Below are 19,292 nucleotides of genomic sequence, written 5' to 3'. Positions count from 1 at the left end.
AGAGTCCAAAAACTCTACCCCTGAGAGAGGGGCCCTGGTGGAGTGGACGGGGTAGAGAGGACACCAGGAGAGCATCTTTTAGGAAATGGGTGATTCTGGAGCGTTTGGAGCAAGGTCTCAGAGCAGCCAGCTAGAAAGGAGCGGGGGCCCTTGGGACGAGGCGTAATTCAAGGGCGTCTCTGCGTGAGACTGTCCTGGGCTGCAGGAAGAGTAGTTTCCATCAGAGGCCAGGCAGGGGGCTTGGGACTCAGAAAGAAGAGAATTTGCTCGCAAAGAAGGGAGCTGTGAGAGAGAGAGAGGGCTGAGGCCTCATTCCCTGGGCCACGAAGAATGGGAACTAGAGTTACTTTAGAAGTCTCTTATCTGTAAAATGAGGAGGTTGGATTGAATGAATGGTTCCAAACTTGTCTGGCCACCTGTATCACCTGGGGAACTTCAGAAATGCAGGTTCCCAGGCTCTACCTCAGACCCACTCAGCAGAATCCTTAGGACCTGAGACTGTGTATTCTCCGAGCTGCCCGGTGACCCTGCTCAGCCGGGTGTGAGAACTGTGGGCTGAGAGCCTCTCAGCTGACCGGGTGACTCAGACGTCCTGCCCAGCACGTTGGGTCAGACTCCGGGGATGGAGACGGGGGACTGCCCAGACCAAGGGTCTTGAGCCAAGCCTTCCCATGGGAAACGGAGGCAGAAAGTTATCCAAAGTTCAGTGGAAAAGTTATGGGGACTCTTCAGGGATACTCTGCCCAGAGCCTCAGAGCAGACCACCACCGGGCTGGGACAGACCCAGGCCACACACGAGCCGTGCCTGGGGTGGGCGGTCCAACCGTCCTGCTGAGCAAAGGACAGTGCCTGCTTCTGTTGGCAGCCAGGGAGACCCCAGCCCACGGAGGCCAGGGAAGTCTGGTTTCCCCTCGAGTAGAGTTCAAGACCCCGGAAGTCCAGCTGCCACCGGACATGGGTGGTTCCTTAAAATCAAGAAGGACCTAGAGGGCTTCTCTGGTGGCGCAGTGGTTGAGGGTCCACCTGTCGATACAGGGGACACGGGTTCGTGCCCCGGTCCGGGAAGATCCCACATGCCGTGGAGCGGCTGGGCCTGTGAGCCATGGCTGCTGAGCCTGCGTGTCTGGAGCCTGTGCTCCACAACGGGAGAGGCCACAACAGTGAGAGGCCCACGTACCGCAAAAAAAAAAAAAAAAAAAGAAGGACCTAGAAATCTACCATCAAGCCTCAGACCTCAGGTCAAGCCTGTGCCCAGGATTCACCAGGGTCTCAGGTTTGGGCCCGAATTTCCTGATGATGCAGCTTCCTACTTAGACACAGAACTCACACTGCCTTTGTGTTTCCCAGGCTCCCATAGGTTACTCTGAAAGACCCCGCAGGGAGGAGCGAGGTGGAGATTTCCTTTCCTTACAGAGTTCCCACCTCAGGTTATTGCCCCCCCGCTACCGCCTTGGCTTTCCTGCCCTGCTGAGTCAGTTGGCAGCTCCATCCCATCAGGCATCATGCATCATTCGGCATGCTTGGTGGACACAGTGGGGAGCCTGTGGTCTGGGAATTCACAAAGGGGCACAGGGGCCCGTCCACGGGTGCCTCCACCTGTCCCATGATGGCGTGTCTGACGTTGCAGACCTTCCTCCTGGACAGGGCTTGGCTCAGGCCAGCCACCCTTGTCCTCGCCCCATCCTCTCTGGGCCTGAGTAATGGGTGCTTGGACCGAGGCTGGTGAGGCCTCAGGGTGCTTGTTGTGGCCCTAGAATGGGATCTGCTGACCAGCTCCGGGGAGCTGCCTCTGCATCTTTGGTCTCACTGACATCAGCCCTGGGTGGGAACACACTGGTGTCTGACGGACGTCAGCGGTGCTCCTTCACACGAGGACCGCTCTCCACAGGGCAGGCCGGACCCCAGCACGTGCACACCCTGCTTGTCTTTCTTCTACCTCCCGGGGCCTTCTGTCGCTCCTAAGGTCCCTCTCTGTGGCCTGGTCCCTTAGCAGCAGGGGTCCCTGCCTCTCCCCGGCTGGGCATTTTGTTTGACACACGCTGTCTGTATCACCATCCTCCCAGGACCCTCGTCACCATCCCTTCAAAGTTAAGAACATACCCACCCCCCCATCTCTGTGATGTGTAGTTAGTTGTTCCTGAAGCCGCATGGAAGCAAACCCCCATCCAGGGTAAATTGATAATTTGTTTTTCTCACTCCGTGCTCTCGGAACAATGGTCAGCAAGGGCGTTTAAGATCAGGAACAAAATGAATTTTTTCTTTTTCTTTTTTTTTTTTCCCGAGCCCTGGGTTTTCCCAGTGAGTTGTGTTTTTTTTTTTTTTTTTTTTGGCTGTGTTGGGTTTTCGTTTCTGTGCGAGGGCTTTCTCTAGTTGCGGCGAGCGGGGGCCACTCTTCATCGTGGTGCGCAGACCTCTCACTGTCGCGGCCTCTCCCGTTGCAGAGCACAGGCTCCAGACGCGCAGGCTCAGTAGTTGTGGCTCACGGGCCTAGTTGCTCCGCGGCATGTGGGATCTTCCCAGACCAGGGCTCGAACCCGTGTCCCCTGCATTGGCAGGTGGACTCTCAACCACTGCACCACCACGGAAGCCCCTCCCAGTGAGTTTTATTTGGGCAGACCCGGGGACGGGAGGCCCTGCATCTAAAAGAAAGTGTTGGGCCTCTTGGTGGTGAAGCGTGGCTTGTGCTGGTGACGCAGGACCCGGTGGGGCCGTGGGAATTTGATCTTGGAGTCGTGGCACTGCTTGACTGCTGCTCGGTGGCACTTGCTGGCTGCGATCTCCTCCACCTTCATGATCTGGATCGAGTGGGCCCGGGCATGGTGCCGGGAGCCCATGTCTCTGTCTGCAGGGATCGGGGGGTGGGGCACTTGGGGAACGAATGGCCACAGCATCTGGTCCCAGCAGGTACTGGCTACCAAGTGTGTAGAACCGCCAAATTCACTTTGAGGGGCACAGCTGCAGCCCCCCAAAGGCGACAATATCCACTTGCTGTTAGCATCTCTGTTTAAACCGCTGTTACAAGAAACAGCAGTTCTTGGGTTTAGGTGCTTGGAAAATGAATTTTTTCATTTTGGTTTTTCTTCCTTGGTATTTCAGACCCAGCCAAGTGGGTCTTGTTAGCACCTGTTAGCCAAGTGCTAACGTGCATGAAAGAGGCTGGTGCTGCCCAAGGAATGGGGGAGGGAGGCGGGGAGCACGTGCAGGTGCACACCACACGGCCATCTTGTCTACCTGGTTTATTTTTACAAAACGGGGTTGGCTAGTTAGTGGTGAGACTAGGCCCGGATCTCGAGGCTCCTGAAGTGCAGGCCTCTGCTCTGCGTCCCTCTGCTGGCCCCTGTTCGCTTTCTTCCAGCGGCACCGCTGTTCTCCTTTCTCCCCTTCTCTCCGGACGTAGCTCACGCCAGCACAGCCTGGCCCTGTGAAGTCACCAGCTCATGGCTCCCTGGTGTCTGGAGCCACTGGCCTGGTGTCTGGTGTGGCAGCCAGAGTCGCGTCTGTTCACTCACTGAGCCTATTCACGGGCCCCGGCTGGAGCCTCAGGAGACTCGGAGGCACTGTTCACTCTCAGAGGCTGACAGCAGTGCCAACAAAGACCTCAAGGAGGTGGCGAAGGAGGGAGAGCCTTCTCGGAGGAACTAGACAGGGGAACCTGTGTGTCCTCCTTGGTTTTGTTGCCACAGCTCCGTGCTGTCTGGGCCCATGGGAAAGTTGTCTTAATCAGAGGGTAGACCCTTTTCATTCTCCGAAGTTGAGGCCCAGCTCTTCCGGGTGTGTCCGTGGGACGTTCCCACCCCTCCAGCCCCTTCTCCGAGCGCCCCTGGTTCGGGCCTTACAGGCATTTCACTCTTGGTCCTCATTGAGGTGCTGCTGTTGGTATTGGTGCTGGTTTTGTTCTTGTCCCGTTTCCTCCAGCCAGACTGAAAGGTGGGACTTGTCTGCTGCATCTTGACCTGGCCCATAGCAGCTGGCCAATCGGACACAAGGTTCTCCTGAGAGACTGAGTTTGGCAGTTTATCCTACAATTAGGAAATAAATTGGGACTGGAGCCTTGACTGCAGCCTTATGAAAGACTCCCAACCCCAAACCATCCAACTAAGCTGCTGCCAAATTCCTGACACACTGAAACTGTGTGAATTAATAAACATTTATTGTTGTTTTAAGTCAAAAAAAAAGCAACAACACAAAAGCAAAAAGAAAGAAATTGGTCTCTTTAAAAGGAATGGGGGGACTTCCCTGGTGGCACAGTGGTTAAGAATCCGCCTGCCAATGCAGGGGACGCGGGTTCAAGCCCTGGTCCGGGAAGATCCCACATGCCGCGGAGCAACTAAGCCTGTGCACCACAGCTACTGAGCCTGCGTGCCACAACTGCTGAAGCCAGGGCACCTAGAGCCCATGCTCCACAACAAGAGAAGCCACCGCAATGAGAAGCCCGTGCACCGCAACGAAGAGTAGTCCCTGCTTGCCGACAACTAGAAAAAGCCCGTGTGCAGCAACGAAGACCCAACGCAGCCAAAAATAAATAAAAAACAAACAAAAAAGTAGGTTAAAAGTAATGGAGGATTGTGTCAGCATTACCGCATTTTTCCGTTTATTGTGACACCAATATTCAAAAAAAGAAAAAAGATTTAGGTATATCGTGCTTACCTGGCCCCCTTTCCTTTCATAAGACAGTTTTCCCCCCACTGGTAAAGTGGCATAAGTGTGAGCAGAAGTCCCCTCTCTGGTGAAAATGTCTCTACTCTTTCTGGCTGGCATGGAAGAGAAAACGTCTTTGAAGGCACCCATCCTCGCGAGCCCCGCCAACGCTGCCCCGCCACCGCCGGGAGCCCCCCTCTCCCTCCTGCGTCCCCTCCAGTCCTTCAGCAACACCAGCGTCCCTCCAGGCACCCCTGCTTCCCTCCTCTTGGCCTGTGAAACCACACTTTCTGGAAGGGCGATTCGCACACCCAAAGTGTGATTCTAAGTCTTTGTGTTCTTTCTCTGGACGATATTCCAGTGTAATCACGGCAAAAACAGTCTAGAATTTGGATCCGGCTGTGACCTCTGCCATTCACTCACTAAAGTGACTGGATCTGTAATTTTTCTAAGCCCCAGTTTCTTCACCTGTGAAGTGGGGTCATAAACCTGCCCCCTTTCTCTCTCGGGGTGGGGGGGTGGGAGCTGCTAGGAGCAAACAGAGCAAGAGTGTGTCCCAGCACTTTGTAACCAGTAAGATGGTATCGTAAGACTCCACCCTCTTAGAGATGTTTCAGGTTTCAGTGCAAAGAGGGGGCGAGTTTTTGGTTCTAGGAAAGTTCTTTCCCCATTACCCGAAGCTACACACATTCCTAATCCACGCAGCATTTTACCTGGCCCCTCCTCCCCCCCTCCCTCCCCCGCCATAGTCCAGGGTATCATCCTGTTTCCCAGCAGGAATCACCTGCTCTGGGAAGGGAGGAGAGAGGAAGCAGGAGGCCCGGTGGAAAGGTGGATGCATCTCTTGAACTTGGAAAGATTTCCATGGGAAGAGCTTCCCTGAGGGGCGTGGAGTTCCATTTGGTTCCACCAGAAACAGACTGTTCCCACCACCAGCTGGAAAGCCCGGCATCTTCTCCTCATCTTGGGCAGCTCCCCGAGGCTGTGTGTGTCTAGGGCGCGTCCTCTGCATCCAGCCGTCCCTCTTGCCCTCTGTGGGGACCGGGTCAGGATTGTCCTGGTGCTCGTGTGGGATGAGTCCCGGGGGACACAGAAGCTGCCGTCTGGGCTTCAAGGAGTCCTCTTAGGTAGCAAGCTGCTTCGTCACAGTCTCTTTAATTCTTCGCACTTGAGAAACTAACATTCTGTCACAAGAATTAGCCAGGAGTTCCACCAGCTCTGAAATTCCCCCCACAATGGCCACTAGGCTTCATCCTGAAGGCTGTGCTAACTGGGACAGCATCCTACAGAGAGAAGGGGAAATGGGGAGAGTGGAGGGGGAGGGCCTGGCGGGGAGCAGGCCCTGTCCTCTGTCTGGTCGGAGCCAGCTGGGCGCCAGGATCAGGGTGCAGGCGCTTCCAGAGAGTGTTAGCCGGCCTCGTGCCTCCACAGCAGAGCAGTGGCTGAAAAAAGTGATTTTCTGAATAACAAATACATCATTCATATGATACTATACATCGTATTGAAAAATAGCAAAGGGCCCACAATGATCCTCTCCCCGCCGGTCGTTCCCATCACCAGACGCAGCCCGTGTTTCCAGATCCTCCCAGACACTCTGGGCGAGTGCAGACAGTGGGATGCAGGTGTACAGGTTCTTCCCTGTCTGTGAAACTCTAAATGGATCCTTCTATGCAGACGGCTCTGCGGTTTGCTTTCTTCACTTACCCCTCTGTCTGGGAGATGGGAAGGCAGTGGGACTCGCCGTGTTCCGTAGGGAAGAAGGCTGTGGACGTGCAGGGATTTATGTAACCTCTTCCTACTGATGAGCTTCTGTGTCTCAGGCTCTGCTTTGAAGCACCAGGGAGGTGGATGACCCCAGACACGGGCTGGTTAGTGCTGACACAAATACCTCTGAGGCCCGGATGCCCAGTAGCAGAATGGCTGGGGAAGAATTTGTGTTTGTAGTCGTGAGAGATGCTGTCGAAATGACCCCTCAGAGGCGCTGATTTCCTCTGGCCTTGGAAAATTCCCCCGCGGGCCTGGAGCGGGGCCACCGCCAGATGGGGATGGGTCTAGACTGAGCCCTGCAAGACAGAGTAGGGTCCACCCCACCCTGGTGCTTTTTGCTGCTGGCTGAGGGTGCGGAGGTCACTGGGGCTGCTTGTCCTTTATATGAAGAACTCAGGTCCCCGAGGGGCTCCGCCTGAGGGGTCCCTGCGGGTTGTCAGGATGTGGTCAGTGGCACAGGCTTCTGAGCCTAAAAGGCCCCCACCCAGTCCTGCTCTGTTTGCCCCTCTGTTCGGTCTCCAGCACAAACCCCGAATGCAGGGAACACCCCAAAGAAAGCACAGGAAGGGCCTCTGTGTCCAGTGGCCCAGGCGAGAGTTGAGAGCAGGGACCAGGACGTTTCCCGCTGGACCGTGGCGCCTGCGCGGGCTGTCACGGGAGCCAGTGAAGGCCACGCCACCACCCCTGGGGCCTGAGGCCCGTGAGGTGCCCGTCCGCAAACAAAGCAGCCCAAGGGCTTCCTTCTCCTGTCCGGCACAGCCCCCTGAGAGGCTCGGGCCCGTGGCCTCACCCCTGCTCCGTGGGTATCACCCACAGCCTGGCCTGCCTGCCAGAGCACCTGCGTCTCCCCCTGCAGAGCTGCTGGACAGTCACATCTCCAGCTGCTCGGGGTCCCCAGTCTCCGTCCTCCCCTCCGCACCCCCCCGGCCCCATCTCCAAACGGGCCTTGCTTCTCAAGACCTCTGGGGTAAACTTTTTTCCAAAAAGTTTTGGAAACTTAGGGGCCTTTGCTCTTAGGGGCCTTTCACGTCGTAAGTCTGGAGACCTTCAAAACCATGGTGACAGCATTCTACCTCCTGCTTTCACCTGGAGCTCCTCCCAGGTCAGCCTAGGGCCCGGGCGGCAGGGATCCCCACTGGGCATGGTTCTGTGGGATAAGGGGTCCCTGGAAAATGACACCCCTCCTTTACCTGGTTGCTCTCCCAATGCTTCTGCCTGGGAAATATGGGAGGAAAGATGCCAACTGAGCTTGAGCCTTGGCCCTGCCCCCTTCTCTTTCCCTGCCTGTTGGGGGCCGGCATTGACCAAGCACCTGCCCCTTGCCCAGGACAGCTCTGTGCCGATGATGCGTTTGGGGGCCGGGGGGAGGGGCGGGGAGTGGGGAGAGAATTCCATACTTTACATTGGGTTTGGTGTGAAGCAGCTCGTTGTTCACTGGTAACGCTCAGTACAGACAAAATGTGCTGAGTTCAGGGGTGGGTGGCTCCTAGGGCTGCAGAGTCAGCAGGAGGGAGATGGGATGAGTTAGGCGGCCGCTCTGGGCAGTGAGGATGGCAGCAGAAGAGGGAACGTGTGTGCACAGCGATGGCATGAGTCTGGACGTGGCCCAGAGCAGCACAGAGAAAGAGCCCCAGGCTGGTGGCTCATAGGCTGACCAGTCTTTGTCAAGGTCAGAAGGAACGAGAGGATGGCCCTTGGACCATGTCTACTGATGTCTTTGCTTTGACTTGCATGATTAAATATTTTTAAATAACCAATTTAAAACAAAAATTTTATTCAGTTACCTATAAATGTGAGAAATCAGACTCAAATCCAGTCTGATCTTAGAAAACACATCAGTATCAGGCAACATTATTGTATTCATTTCCTAGAGCTGCCATAACAAAGTACCACAAACCGGGTGGCATAAAACGACAGAAGTTTTTTCTCTCACGGTTCCAGAGGCTGGAAGTCTGAGACCAAGGTGTCAGCAGGGCTACGCTCTCTCTGAGACTCTGGATAGAATCCCTCCTTGCCTCTTCTAGCTTCTTTTTGCCTTCTTCCAGTTTTGTTGAGAAATACTTGATACGCATCTCTGTATACGTGTAAGGCATACAGCACGATACTTTGATTTGCATGTATTGTGAAATGATGATCACAGTGGGTCGGCTAACATCCCTCATTTCTATAGAAACAATAAAAAGAAAAGAAAAAGGAAAAGAACTTTTCTCCTTGTGACGAGAGCTCAGGATTTACTTTCTTTCTTTTTTTTTTTTTTTTTTTCGGTATGCGGGCCTCTCACTGCTGTGGCCTCTCCCGTTGCGGAGCACAGGCTCCAGACGCGCAGGCTCAGCGGCCATGGCTCACGGGCCCAGCCGCTCCATGGCATGTGGGATCTTCCGGGACTGGGGCATGAACCCGTGTCCCCTGCATCGGCAAGCGGACTCTCAACCACTGCGCCACCAGGGAAGCCCAGGATTTACTTTCTTAACAACTGTCCTGTATATCATACAGCAGTGTTGACTACGGCCATCATTTTGTACATGACATCCCTGGTACTTATTTACCTTATAACTGGAAATTTGTACCTTTTGATCACCTTCCTCCACGCTTCTAGCTTCTAATGGTCGCCAGCAGCGCTTGGTGTTCCTTGCCTCATAGAGGCGTCACTCTGATCTCTGCCTCTGTCATCACATGGCCTTCTCCTCTGTGTGTGTGTGTGTCAGTGTGTGTGTGTGTCTGTGCCTTCTCCTCTTATAAGGACACTACACATAGGGTTAAGAGCCCAAACTACTCCAGCATAATCTCAGCTTGATTCCATCTGCAAAGACCTTATTTCTAAATAAGGTCACATTCATAGGTACCGGAGGTTAAGACTTTACCATCTTTCTCTGGGGCTGGGGGAACACCATTCAGCTCATAACGATGATCTTACAGTGTAATCAGCTAGGTGTGAGTGAGATAGGCCCCCAGGATTGTACCAACCCTGTCCAAGTGGATGGCCTCTCACTCTGGCAGAGTCCTGTCCCCAGCCTCCTTGCAGTTCCTTGGTCACCGATCCCCACCCGCTTCCGCCCAGTTACTGTCCATCTGAGTCTCCACTCTGCGAGGCTCCTTCCTTCCCGAAGCCGCCCCCAGCGTGCATCTTCATGGTGATTCTCAGTACTGCACACTCACAGTGACCATCTTCACGTGGCACATTTTGACAATAACAGCGTGTCTCGTCTGGTCTTCGGTGTCTGTGGTCAGGTGACTTCTGCAACCCTGGCCTTTGTCTCTGCCGAATACTTCATGAACTTCCTTATGTCTCATCTCGAGTAATATGGGTTCCCCTCCGCGTGCACCATGCTCTGTAGGGGAGGAGGGGAGATCCAACGGTCTTGGACTCAGTGGCGGAAAATAGCATCCGAAGTGTGTGTGTAAGAAGTCCTTCACCCCGACAGCTTCTGAACTGTTGGAGCGACCCCTGCACAGCAAGGGGACTCTGCCCGCGACTCAAGTCGGATGACGAGGGGACTTCTGGGCACAGCTGATTCTAAGGGATTAGAAGTCATTGTCTACTAGCTTGTCCCCAGTATGCAGAATTTAATCTTTTATATTCCTGCCATTTGAGATTTTTGGCCCTTGTAGATGGAAGCCCCTTCCCCTGTGTCAGCCAGATTTCTAACGGCCTGTGTGGTTTCCTCCTCAACTTCAGGCCTCTCTTCCTCTCCATCAACACCCACCCAAGTGGCCAAGCAGCACACGTTTCCTCTCGAATCCTATAAGCATGAGCCTGAGCGACTGGAAAATCGCATCTATGCCTCCTCTTCCCCTCCGGACACAGGCCAGAGGTTCTGCCCGTCCTCCTTCCAGAGTTCAGCCAGGCCTCCGCCAGCATCGCCAACACACCATTCTCCCTCCAAATCTGTAAGTCTGGGCCTTCTCCTGGGGGCCGGGCCGCCAGCTATGGGAGGGAGGGCAGAGTCTGTATACAGCTGAAGCTAAAGCTGTGCACTCCTGACAGACATTTTTGGTACATTTTATCATGAATCACAGACTGAGAAAAAAATGGCGAGGGCGCAGTAGGCAAATGGAAACCAAACGAATGGTAACATCTGGAACATGATCAGAAAAAGCTTTTTGCTCTCTTAGCTTCTTTTTAAAGATCAGTCATTAAAAGCTTTCTTTGAATTGATCTTGATTGGGATACTAAAGTAAAAAGCCATAGGCAAAGCCAAAAAATTGTTTTTTGTAGAAATTTTATTTTAGATTTTAAAGATTTAAAGTCTGACATCATTTGACTTGGGAAGCATTCTTGGAAAGGTGAACCTTTCAAAGCAGAGTGGGATGGTGAAACAGGTGTCTTTGCATCCTTTGGAGGATTGGGACTCATGGGTATGGATGGAAGAAGCTGGCTTAGCACCAGCGCTTAAACACTCTGCATTTCAACACCATGGGCCCTACGTGTGGGGACCACCATCACCGCCCCCAGTTCGTGTTGCCTACCACAGACACTCAGTATCATTCCTGTGCCCAGCAAGGACACGAGGACCATATCGCTAGAGTCTATCCATATGGATGTAACTATTTCATTCAGCTGTGGTGTTAGTTTCCTGCAGGTGCCATAACAAAGGGGCACAAACTGGGGGGCTTAAAATAACAGGAGGCTATTGTCTCACGGTTCTGGAGGCTGGAAGGCTGCAGTCAAGGTTTCGGCAGGACCACGTTCCCTCTGCAGTCTCTGAGGGGGAGGAGGGTATTTCCTGGCCTCTCCCAGCTTCCGGTAGCCCCAGGATTTTCTTGGATTGTGGCAGCGTCACTCCACCTCCATCTTCACATGGCTGTCTTCCCTCTGTCTCTGTTTGTGTCCAGCTTTAAACTCTTATGAGAACACCGGTCGTGTTGGATGAGGGCCCAACCTAACTCAGTACAACCGCTTCTTGATGACCTCTGCAAAGACCTGATTTCTAAATAAGGTCGCATTCACGGGTATCAGTGGTCAGGACCTCAGCGTAGCTTTTTGGGGGACACCATCCAACCATAACAGTTGCTCCCTTTGGGGAGAAAGAAGATGTGTTTGTCTTGCAGAGAACCTACTGTGACTCTTCTCCTTGTTCGTCTGATGATTATTTTATTAGATGTAAGCTTAGCAGAGTATTGTTTTAAGTACTGAGGAATAAAATGCAAGGTGTTGTCTCTGCCCTCTAGGGCTTACAGTCTTACTGGGAACAGAATAGTACTCAAATAAAACAGTTAAATAAAAGCGGAAAGTAGGTTGGGTGGGGATCTGGAGTGAAACAAATAGTCCACACTGCAGGGGCTGGGAAAGGGAAAACACTCTTGTCTGATAAGGGCAAGGAAGCCTTGGGTGACTGTAGGGTCTAAACAAGGGGAGAGGGGAGGGGAGGGCCTCCTGGAAAAGAAAATTAGCCATGGCTTGGGGTGGGAAGGAGTGTGACGTGTAACATAGAGTTGGAGCTGGGGGCGGGGGGCTGTCTCTGGGAGGTGGGCATCTGGCAGAGATTGGGGACAAGAGGACCGCTCACTAGAGACGTGGAGAGGTGCAGGCCTTGGCCGCTTAGAGCTAAGGGCCCAGGAGGAAGGTCATCCGTGTTCTTGGGTATGAATGAGAAAAGATCTAGAGGTTTCTGTTCTCCCGGGCATTTAGCAAAGAGACTTGGTCATAGAGATAATAGAACAAATATATCCAAAAAAGGAATGATGCAGCAACCCAAAGGTTATCAAAAGCAGGAAGCCACTGCTCCCCTCGGGCTGGAGGGACGTGTTGGGAGCCCATCAGGTGGGAGGTGGAACCATTGTGTCTGCCGGGCAGGAGCTGGAACCGCAGAGGAGAAGCAGCCGCTGGCCAGAGGTGCTATGCAAGGCAGAGGGGTGGAAAGTCTGGCGTCTCCAGTGCTTCCTGACTTCCACCCTGTGCCAAACCTGCCGAGAGGCCAGTGGACCAGGAGGTCTGGGACAGGAACCCTGGGGGAGGACGGAGGAGACCGGAGGAGGGAGGCAAGAGGGAAGCGGCCGGCCGAGAGGTATCAAGTCTCAAAATGCTGGCTTCTTCACATGGACCAGGGATAACTGACAGGATAGCCCCGTGTAAGAAGAGACACTGCGTGGAAGAGGAGACGGTTATTTCGACTTTAGATCATTTGAAGTGATGGTGCGGACGCAGACACAGGGTTTTTCCGTGATTGCAGAAGTTCTGAGCTCGGGACAGCCTCTCCCAGTTGAAGTGAGAGAGAATCCAGAGGGCGTTCTAGGTCTGCCCGCTGCGCCCTGCCCCCACCCCGATTGTGACTAGAAAGTGATATTCGTAACTGTTCGTACCACACAACCATGAAGCTCTTGGTGACAGCCAGCGAGCCTGGGCCCTTCCAGGCTTTCTGAGGCGGTTCTGGGGCCAGGGAGGAGGGGTTCTCGGCTGTATCCCGTACTCAGCGGTGGGCACGGACCTTGTGCACTGGTCAGAGCCTGCGATTCCACGAACAGGCTGAGGGAACTGATGGCACTGTGAAGTTTCAACAACCGTCCAAACGTCATGGATGGATAAACATGATGGAAACATACAGTGGAATATTACTCAGCCTTGAAAAGGAAGGAAATCCTGACGGATGCTACAACGTGGATGAATCCTGAGGACATCATGCTAAGTGAAATACACCAGTCTTAAAAGGACAAATGTCGTATGATTCCACTTATAGGAGGTCCTTGAGCCGTCAGATTCACAGAGACAGAAAGTAGAATGGTGGTTACCAGGGTCTGGATGGGGAGAAATGGGCAGTCAGTGTTTAATGGGGACAGAGTTTCAGTTTGGGGAAAAGATGAAAAAGTTCTGAGGATGATGGTGGTGATGGTTGCACAACCATCTTAATGTACCTGATGCCACTGAATTGTACTCTTAAAAATGGTTAGGGCTTCCCTGGTGGCGCAGTGGTTGAGAGTCCGCCTGCCGATGCAGGGGACACGGGTTCGTGCCCCGGTCCGGGAGGATCCCACATGCCGCGGAGCGGCTGGGCCCGTGAGCTATAGCCGCTGAGCCTGCGCGTCTGGAGCCTGTGCTCCGCAATGGGAGAGGCCACAGCAGTGAGAGGCCCGCGTACCGCAAAAAAAAAGAAACAAACAAAAAAATGGTTAAAATGATGAATTTTATGTTAAGTATATTTTACCACAGTTTTTTTTTCATAATTTAGGAGGCCACAGTTATTTGGACTCCATATACCTTATTGTCCATGATCATTTTACAAAGTTTGCCTTGTACAATCTATTAAGAGGTACTTCTAGGCAAATTGGTAAAATAAGTGACCTGGGGATGGTAGCTGTCTATTTTAGAAACTATATTCAAAATTTATTTTAAGACCCGTTTAGCAGCACATATGTACAAAACAACTAATGCACTTAGTTTTACCTATATATAGGTTGTAAATACAGTTTTAGAAAACCCTACACATCTGTATACAGCAGTTAATGAGAGTAAATCTCTATAGCCTCAAAATATATCATTATGCCCATTATACCTTCACATAATACATATTTGATTATTCTAATATACTATGAATGCTGATTGAGCAATCCTTTGATTATTATGAATTAGAGACACTTTGGGTTGTATCCTTTTACCACATTTTTTTTAATGATCCAGTCAACACTGCAATGTTTATACAGTTTGAGCTTCAGAAAATCAAAATCAAATCAGAATCAAAATCAAATCAGAAAATCAAAACCAAAACACTTATGTTTTGAAATGATCTGTTTCAAAATTGGAAGACAGTGTTCCCACTGGCTACAGACATTAAACAGGGGCCTTCATCATGTGTGAGTTTTATCACACAAGGCCTCCAGAAGCTTCTTCAGCACGTCAGTCACAGCCTCCGCAGCTGTGGTTTGGCCGAGGTCTCTGTTTTCAGCAGCCCTTGGCAGCAGGGCTGGTGATGGATTCAAGTTCATTTAAGTGTTTCTTTCTAATTGGATTATGTTGACTGTCCTTATGTGCTAAGTTCCTTAAGAGTTTAGCTGATTGCATGCATTCCGTTACTGGCATAATCTTTATAGAGGAATGTGAGTTGCTTCAAGACGTCTCTCAGCCTGAAAATATTTAGAAATAATTCATCTCTGCCTTTTGGAATCAAAAGATGCTCTCTGTAAGCATGGACCGTGAAGATCACTTTTATAAACTTTGTTCCCATGAATTTTATTCTAAAATTGGAAAGGGGATGAGGGTAGTGAATTAGTCTTTAGTAGACAGCACTCATTTTATCATTTATTTACTCAGCAAATATTTATGAAGCAACTGCTGGGTGCCAGACACTGTGCTCGGAAAGGCTGATGGGATGACAAGTACGTAAGCCGCTCTCATGAGGCGGGGACAGTGTTCATTTTGTTCGCCATTTATTGACAGCACATTATGCAGGGGAGGGGTTCGGTAAATAGCTGAGAGCTCACTGAACAAAGGAAGGAGCTCCTGTCTATTGGGGGGCCACACACAGGGCAATAGTCATTCTAGAATATTCGATAGAGCCTGTGTAGCTCTCATGGGAGAAAATCTCCAGTCCAGTGTGAGCGCAAACACCAGTCCCAGGGCTTCCCGGGTGGCACAGAGGTTAGGGATCCGCCTGCCAATGCAGGGGACACGGGTTCGAGCCCCGATCCGGGAAGATCCCACACGCCACGGAGCAACTAAGCCCGTGCGCCACAACTACGGAGTCTGCTCTCTAGAGCCTGCGAGCCACAACTACTGAGCCTGCGTGCCACAGCTACTGAGCCCATGCGCCACAACTACTGAGCCTGTGCTCTGGAGCCCACGAGCCACAACTACTGAGCCCGCGTGCCACGACTACTAAAGCCCGCGCACCCAGAGCCCGTGCTCCGCAACAGGAGAAGCCACTGCAATGAGAAGCCCACGCAGCGCAATGAAGAGTAGCCCCTGCTCACCACATCTAGAGAAAGCCCGCGCACAGCAACGAAGACCCAGCGCAGCCAAAAATTAATTAAATAATCGATTAATTTAAAGGGAAAAAAAAACAATCCCAGAGGAAGGAAGTGGACATTTTTTGCAGCAGCAGCAGAGAACAATAATCAGCTCTGCATTTTAGGATGATCCCTCTGGTGGGGTGTGGAAATTAGATTGGATTTGGGTACAGCAGGGGCTCAGATGAGATGCAGTGTGAAATGATCTGGGCCTGGTGGCAGCTGTCAGGGGAAAGAAGGGGTCTGGTGTTAAAACGTAGAGAGCTGTTTAAGGGGTCAAATTGAGGGAACTGGGGATGTAGTGATTGATTAGTTGAGGGCAGAAAAGAGAAGAATCAAGGGCAATTCCGAAGGCTTTGCCTGGGGAAACTGGATGGGTGGTAGCTGCACTTGCTGGGATAGGGGACAGAGGAGAAGGAGGAACAGGCTGTGTGCGTGTACATGTGTGTATGTGAGCACATGGGGTGTGTATAAGTGGACACACGTGTGTGTTGGCTGGTGATGGTACAACAGGTGCCCGTGGGATAATTAAGGGGAGGTGTCCAAAGGGCAACTGGATATGTGAGTCTGGAGCTAAAAATTAAGATTTTAATTTGTTTGTTTGTTTATATTTATTTTTTTGACCGTGCCACGCAGCTTGCAGCATCTCAGTTCCCCAACCAGGGATTGAACCCGGCCGGGCCACAGCAGTGAAAGCCTGGAATCCTAACCACTAGGCCACCAGGGAACTCCCCTGGACATTAAGATTTTTAAATCATCAGAATGTAGAAGGTAATTTATGCCATGATAGTAGAAGAAATAATCCGGAGAGACGTATGGTAGTTGAGAAGAAAGCCAGAAAAACGTGGGCATTTGAAGGACAAACAAAGGATAGGGCTTCTGAACTGCCTGGAAAGTAGGCAGAAAACCAGGCAAACACTGTATCACAGAAGCACAAGGACTGTGTTTCGTTGTGTTTCACGCATTTGGAGGACGTGATCAGTGATGTTCCTGGCCATGGAACGTAAGGACTGAGGTCGTTGGTAACCTTGGCAGGAACACTTTCAATGGCACGGTCAAGAGCAGAAGCCGTGTGATGTGGGGTGAATGATTAAGGGGTGAAGAGGTGGAGGTCTCTAGTGTAGATGACTCCTTCCAGAATCCTAACTTCGCGGGGGAAGAGATGGGGCTGTAGCTGGAAGAATGGAGGTGATGGTTTGTTCCCATAAGGATTTAAACACTGACAGGGAAAGAGTTAGTAGGAAGGGGGCCGTTAAAGATAGAAGGGGAGGGCTTCCCTGGTGGCGCAGTGGTTGGGAGTTCGCCTGCCGATGCAGGGGACGTGGGTTCGTGCCCCGGTCCGGGAGGATCCCACGTGCCGCGGAGCTGCTGGGCCCGTGAGCCATGGCCGCTGAGCCTGTGCATCCGGAGCCTGTGCTCTGCAACGGGAGAGGCCGCAACAGTGAGGGGCCCACATACCGCAAAAAAAAAAAAGAAAAAAAAAGATAGAAGGGGAAAAGCAAGCATTACATCTGGGCTTGTAAAGGAAATGCGTGAGTTTCCTTAAGAGGTGGGTGCACACGTGAGCGTATTTGTCTGGAACCAATGGAAGAATCATCTTCCGTGGGGTCGAAAACTTGATGTGAAGGCATTAAAATGATCGGTACTTATCCCAATTCCTTTCTACAGCAGTCACGCCCATTTCCCCCTAGTTTTCTTCTAGGAATTTCACTCTTGACCTGTGTCTTCAATCAGAGTACCTAGAAGCAGAGCCTGAGACGGGGTTTCAGATGCAAGTTTGTTTATTTATTATGGAGTGCTCTCAGAAGAAAGCTCTAAGGAGCAAAAGGGAAGGGAAGAAACAAAGCAAAGGTGTGGTTTCACATGAGATTTAGCCTCAGCCTGTTAACAGGGGAGCTCTGGACTGTAAACTGCACCAGAATTTGCTCTGCCTTGAGGCAAGGAAACTGTGCTTTTTTTTTAAATTTATTTTTGGCTGCATTGGGCCTTTGTTGCTGCGCCCGTACTTTCTCTAGTTGCGGTGAGCGGAGCTACTCTTCGTTGCGGGGCGCGGGCTTCTCATTGCGGTGGCTTCTGTTGTTGCGGAGCACAGGCTCTAGGTGTGCAGGCTTCGGTAGTTGTGGCTCGCGGGCTCTAGAGCGCAGGCTCAGTAGTTGTGGCATATAGGCTCAGTAGTTGTGGCACGTGGGCTCTAGAGCACAGGCTCAGTAGTTGTGGTACACGGGCTTAGTTGCTCCGCAGCATGTGGGATCTTCCCGGACCAGGGCTTGAACCCGTGTTCCCCGTATTAGCAGGTGGGTTCTTAACCTCTGCGCCACGAGGGAAGCCCCCAAAACTTGGCTTTTGTGTCTTCCTATGGTGGCGCCCTTAGCTATGGGATGCCCAGGATGAGGGAAATGTACCCGCAGCTGGGATGGGGCCTGTCACCCAAGGACAGTCCTATAAGGAGGTTGCATATTTGGGCCATTAGCAGCAGTCCCTGTAGCAACTTGGTGTCCCAAAACTAGTCACAGGGAACCTAAGACACCTGGAGCCTAAGCAGCCTGGAGTCTCCATTCTCTTCTCTTGCCAGCTTGATTCCTGTAACCAACAGGGGTAGGTACTGTATCCGTTTTTCTATTGCTGAGTAACAAACCTCCCCCTGGTTCAGGACAACAACCTTTCACTTAACTCACCCTTCTGTGGGTCAGCAAGTTTGGGTTGGGCATTCTTCTTGGCGCAGCTGTGCTAACTCACACATATGTGGTCACTTAGCAGGTCATTTGGGGACTGGCTGGACCAGAGTGGCCTCAGCCAGAACAGCTTGTCTCTGTTCCATGTGGTCTCCTCCTGCAACCGGCTAGCCTGGATGTGTTCTCATGACCGTGACGGGGCTCCACGAGACAGGGTTCTCCATACAAGGCTTCTTGAGGCTGGGCTCAGAACCGCCCCTCTGTAGCTCCTCCATCCTGGGTAGAATCTGTGTCCTCTCCCCTTGGATCTGGGTTGGGCTTATGACTTGCTTTGGCCCACAGAACGAAATGGAAGTGACAGTCACATTGCAGAGGGCATGGACACAGGGAGATGGGGAGGATGCGGGCCAGTTTTGAAATCCACCTCCTGTCTTACCACTTGATTCCAGCGGCTGGGTCTGCAGTTGAACACACAATGTGCTCGAGTCTAGAGGCTCATGTATCTATATTTAAGGAGTCTAATTTAGACGGCTAACCTCTCTGAGAGTAACTTCCTGTTAAGCAGACTGCTGCAGTTTGTGTTCCCCAAGCAATGGAGAATCTAAGGTAGATATTAGTGTGCAGGATGTTTATTAGGAAGTGCTCTTAGGATCAACACCTGTGGGAGGAGGGAAGGAGGTAAGAAAGACAGAGGGAGAAGTTGCGGTATGCCACAGCCTCAACAAAGTCCTCTGCAGACCACAGGGAGCTCCTCAGAGCGGCCCCAGGTTGGGCCAAAGGAGCCAGACCTTTATACCATCATCACCAGTCATTAGATGACAGCTGTCCTAGAAGGGACTTGACCCTGGGCAAGGCAGCTCTCTTCAGCCAAGGGCCATCCTAGCTGATAGTAGAGGGTCACCAATTGGCAGATTCCCAGCAGCTGGAGGAAAATCCTTCATTGTTGAAAGGGGATCAGAGTAGTACAGGTGACCCTTGAATACCACAGGTTTGAACTGCATGGATCCACTTCTATGCAGATTTTTGTCAACAGTAAATACGGCAGTACTGCACAATCTGAGGTCGGTGGAATCCTTGGATACATGACCACAGATACAGAGGAACCATGTATATGTAGAGCTGACTGTAAGTTACACTGGATTTTCCACTGCGTGAAAGGTCAGCACCCCTAACCCTCACATTGTTAAGGGTCAACTGTACGTCACAGCCTCTAATACATGGACTTATTCTCTATTTTTCCAATTTATGATACCAAGATTCTGATGGAAGAAAATAAGG

General features: G+C 51.8%; 1 protein-coding gene and 1 non-coding gene across 3 annotated transcripts in view; one reads left to right on the top strand and one right to left on the bottom strand.

Moving 5' to 3' along the window:
* PRKAG2 (protein kinase AMP-activated non-catalytic subunit gamma 2) overlaps positions 1-19,292 on the top strand; it is a 288,987-nt gene that overhangs the window by 169,351 nt on the left and 100,344 nt on the right. For both annotated transcript variants that reach the window (XM_060108919.1, XM_060108918.1), the window contains exon 4: positions 10,082-10,293. In XM_060108919.1, the coding sequence (XP_059964902.1) occupies positions 10,082-10,293 (212 nt within the window). The remainder of the gene's footprint in view (positions 1-10,081; positions 10,294-19,292) is intronic.
* Positions 2,919-3,051, bottom strand: LOC132496561 (small nucleolar RNA SNORA68). The gene has a single exon (XR_009533456.1). It is a non-coding gene; the product is annotated as a small nucleolar RNA SNORA68 (small nucleolar RNA).

Source organism: Mesoplodon densirostris, chromosome 9, assembly GCF_025265405.1.
Source record: "Mesoplodon densirostris isolate mMesDen1 chromosome 9, mMesDen1 primary haplotype, whole genome shotgun sequence".
In the NCBI taxonomy this organism is placed as follows: Eukaryota; Metazoa; Chordata; class Mammalia; order Artiodactyla; family Ziphiidae; genus Mesoplodon; species Mesoplodon densirostris.
The sequence above is the reverse complement of the archived record's forward strand: the minus strand, read 5'-3'. Positions and strand labels throughout refer to the sequence as shown.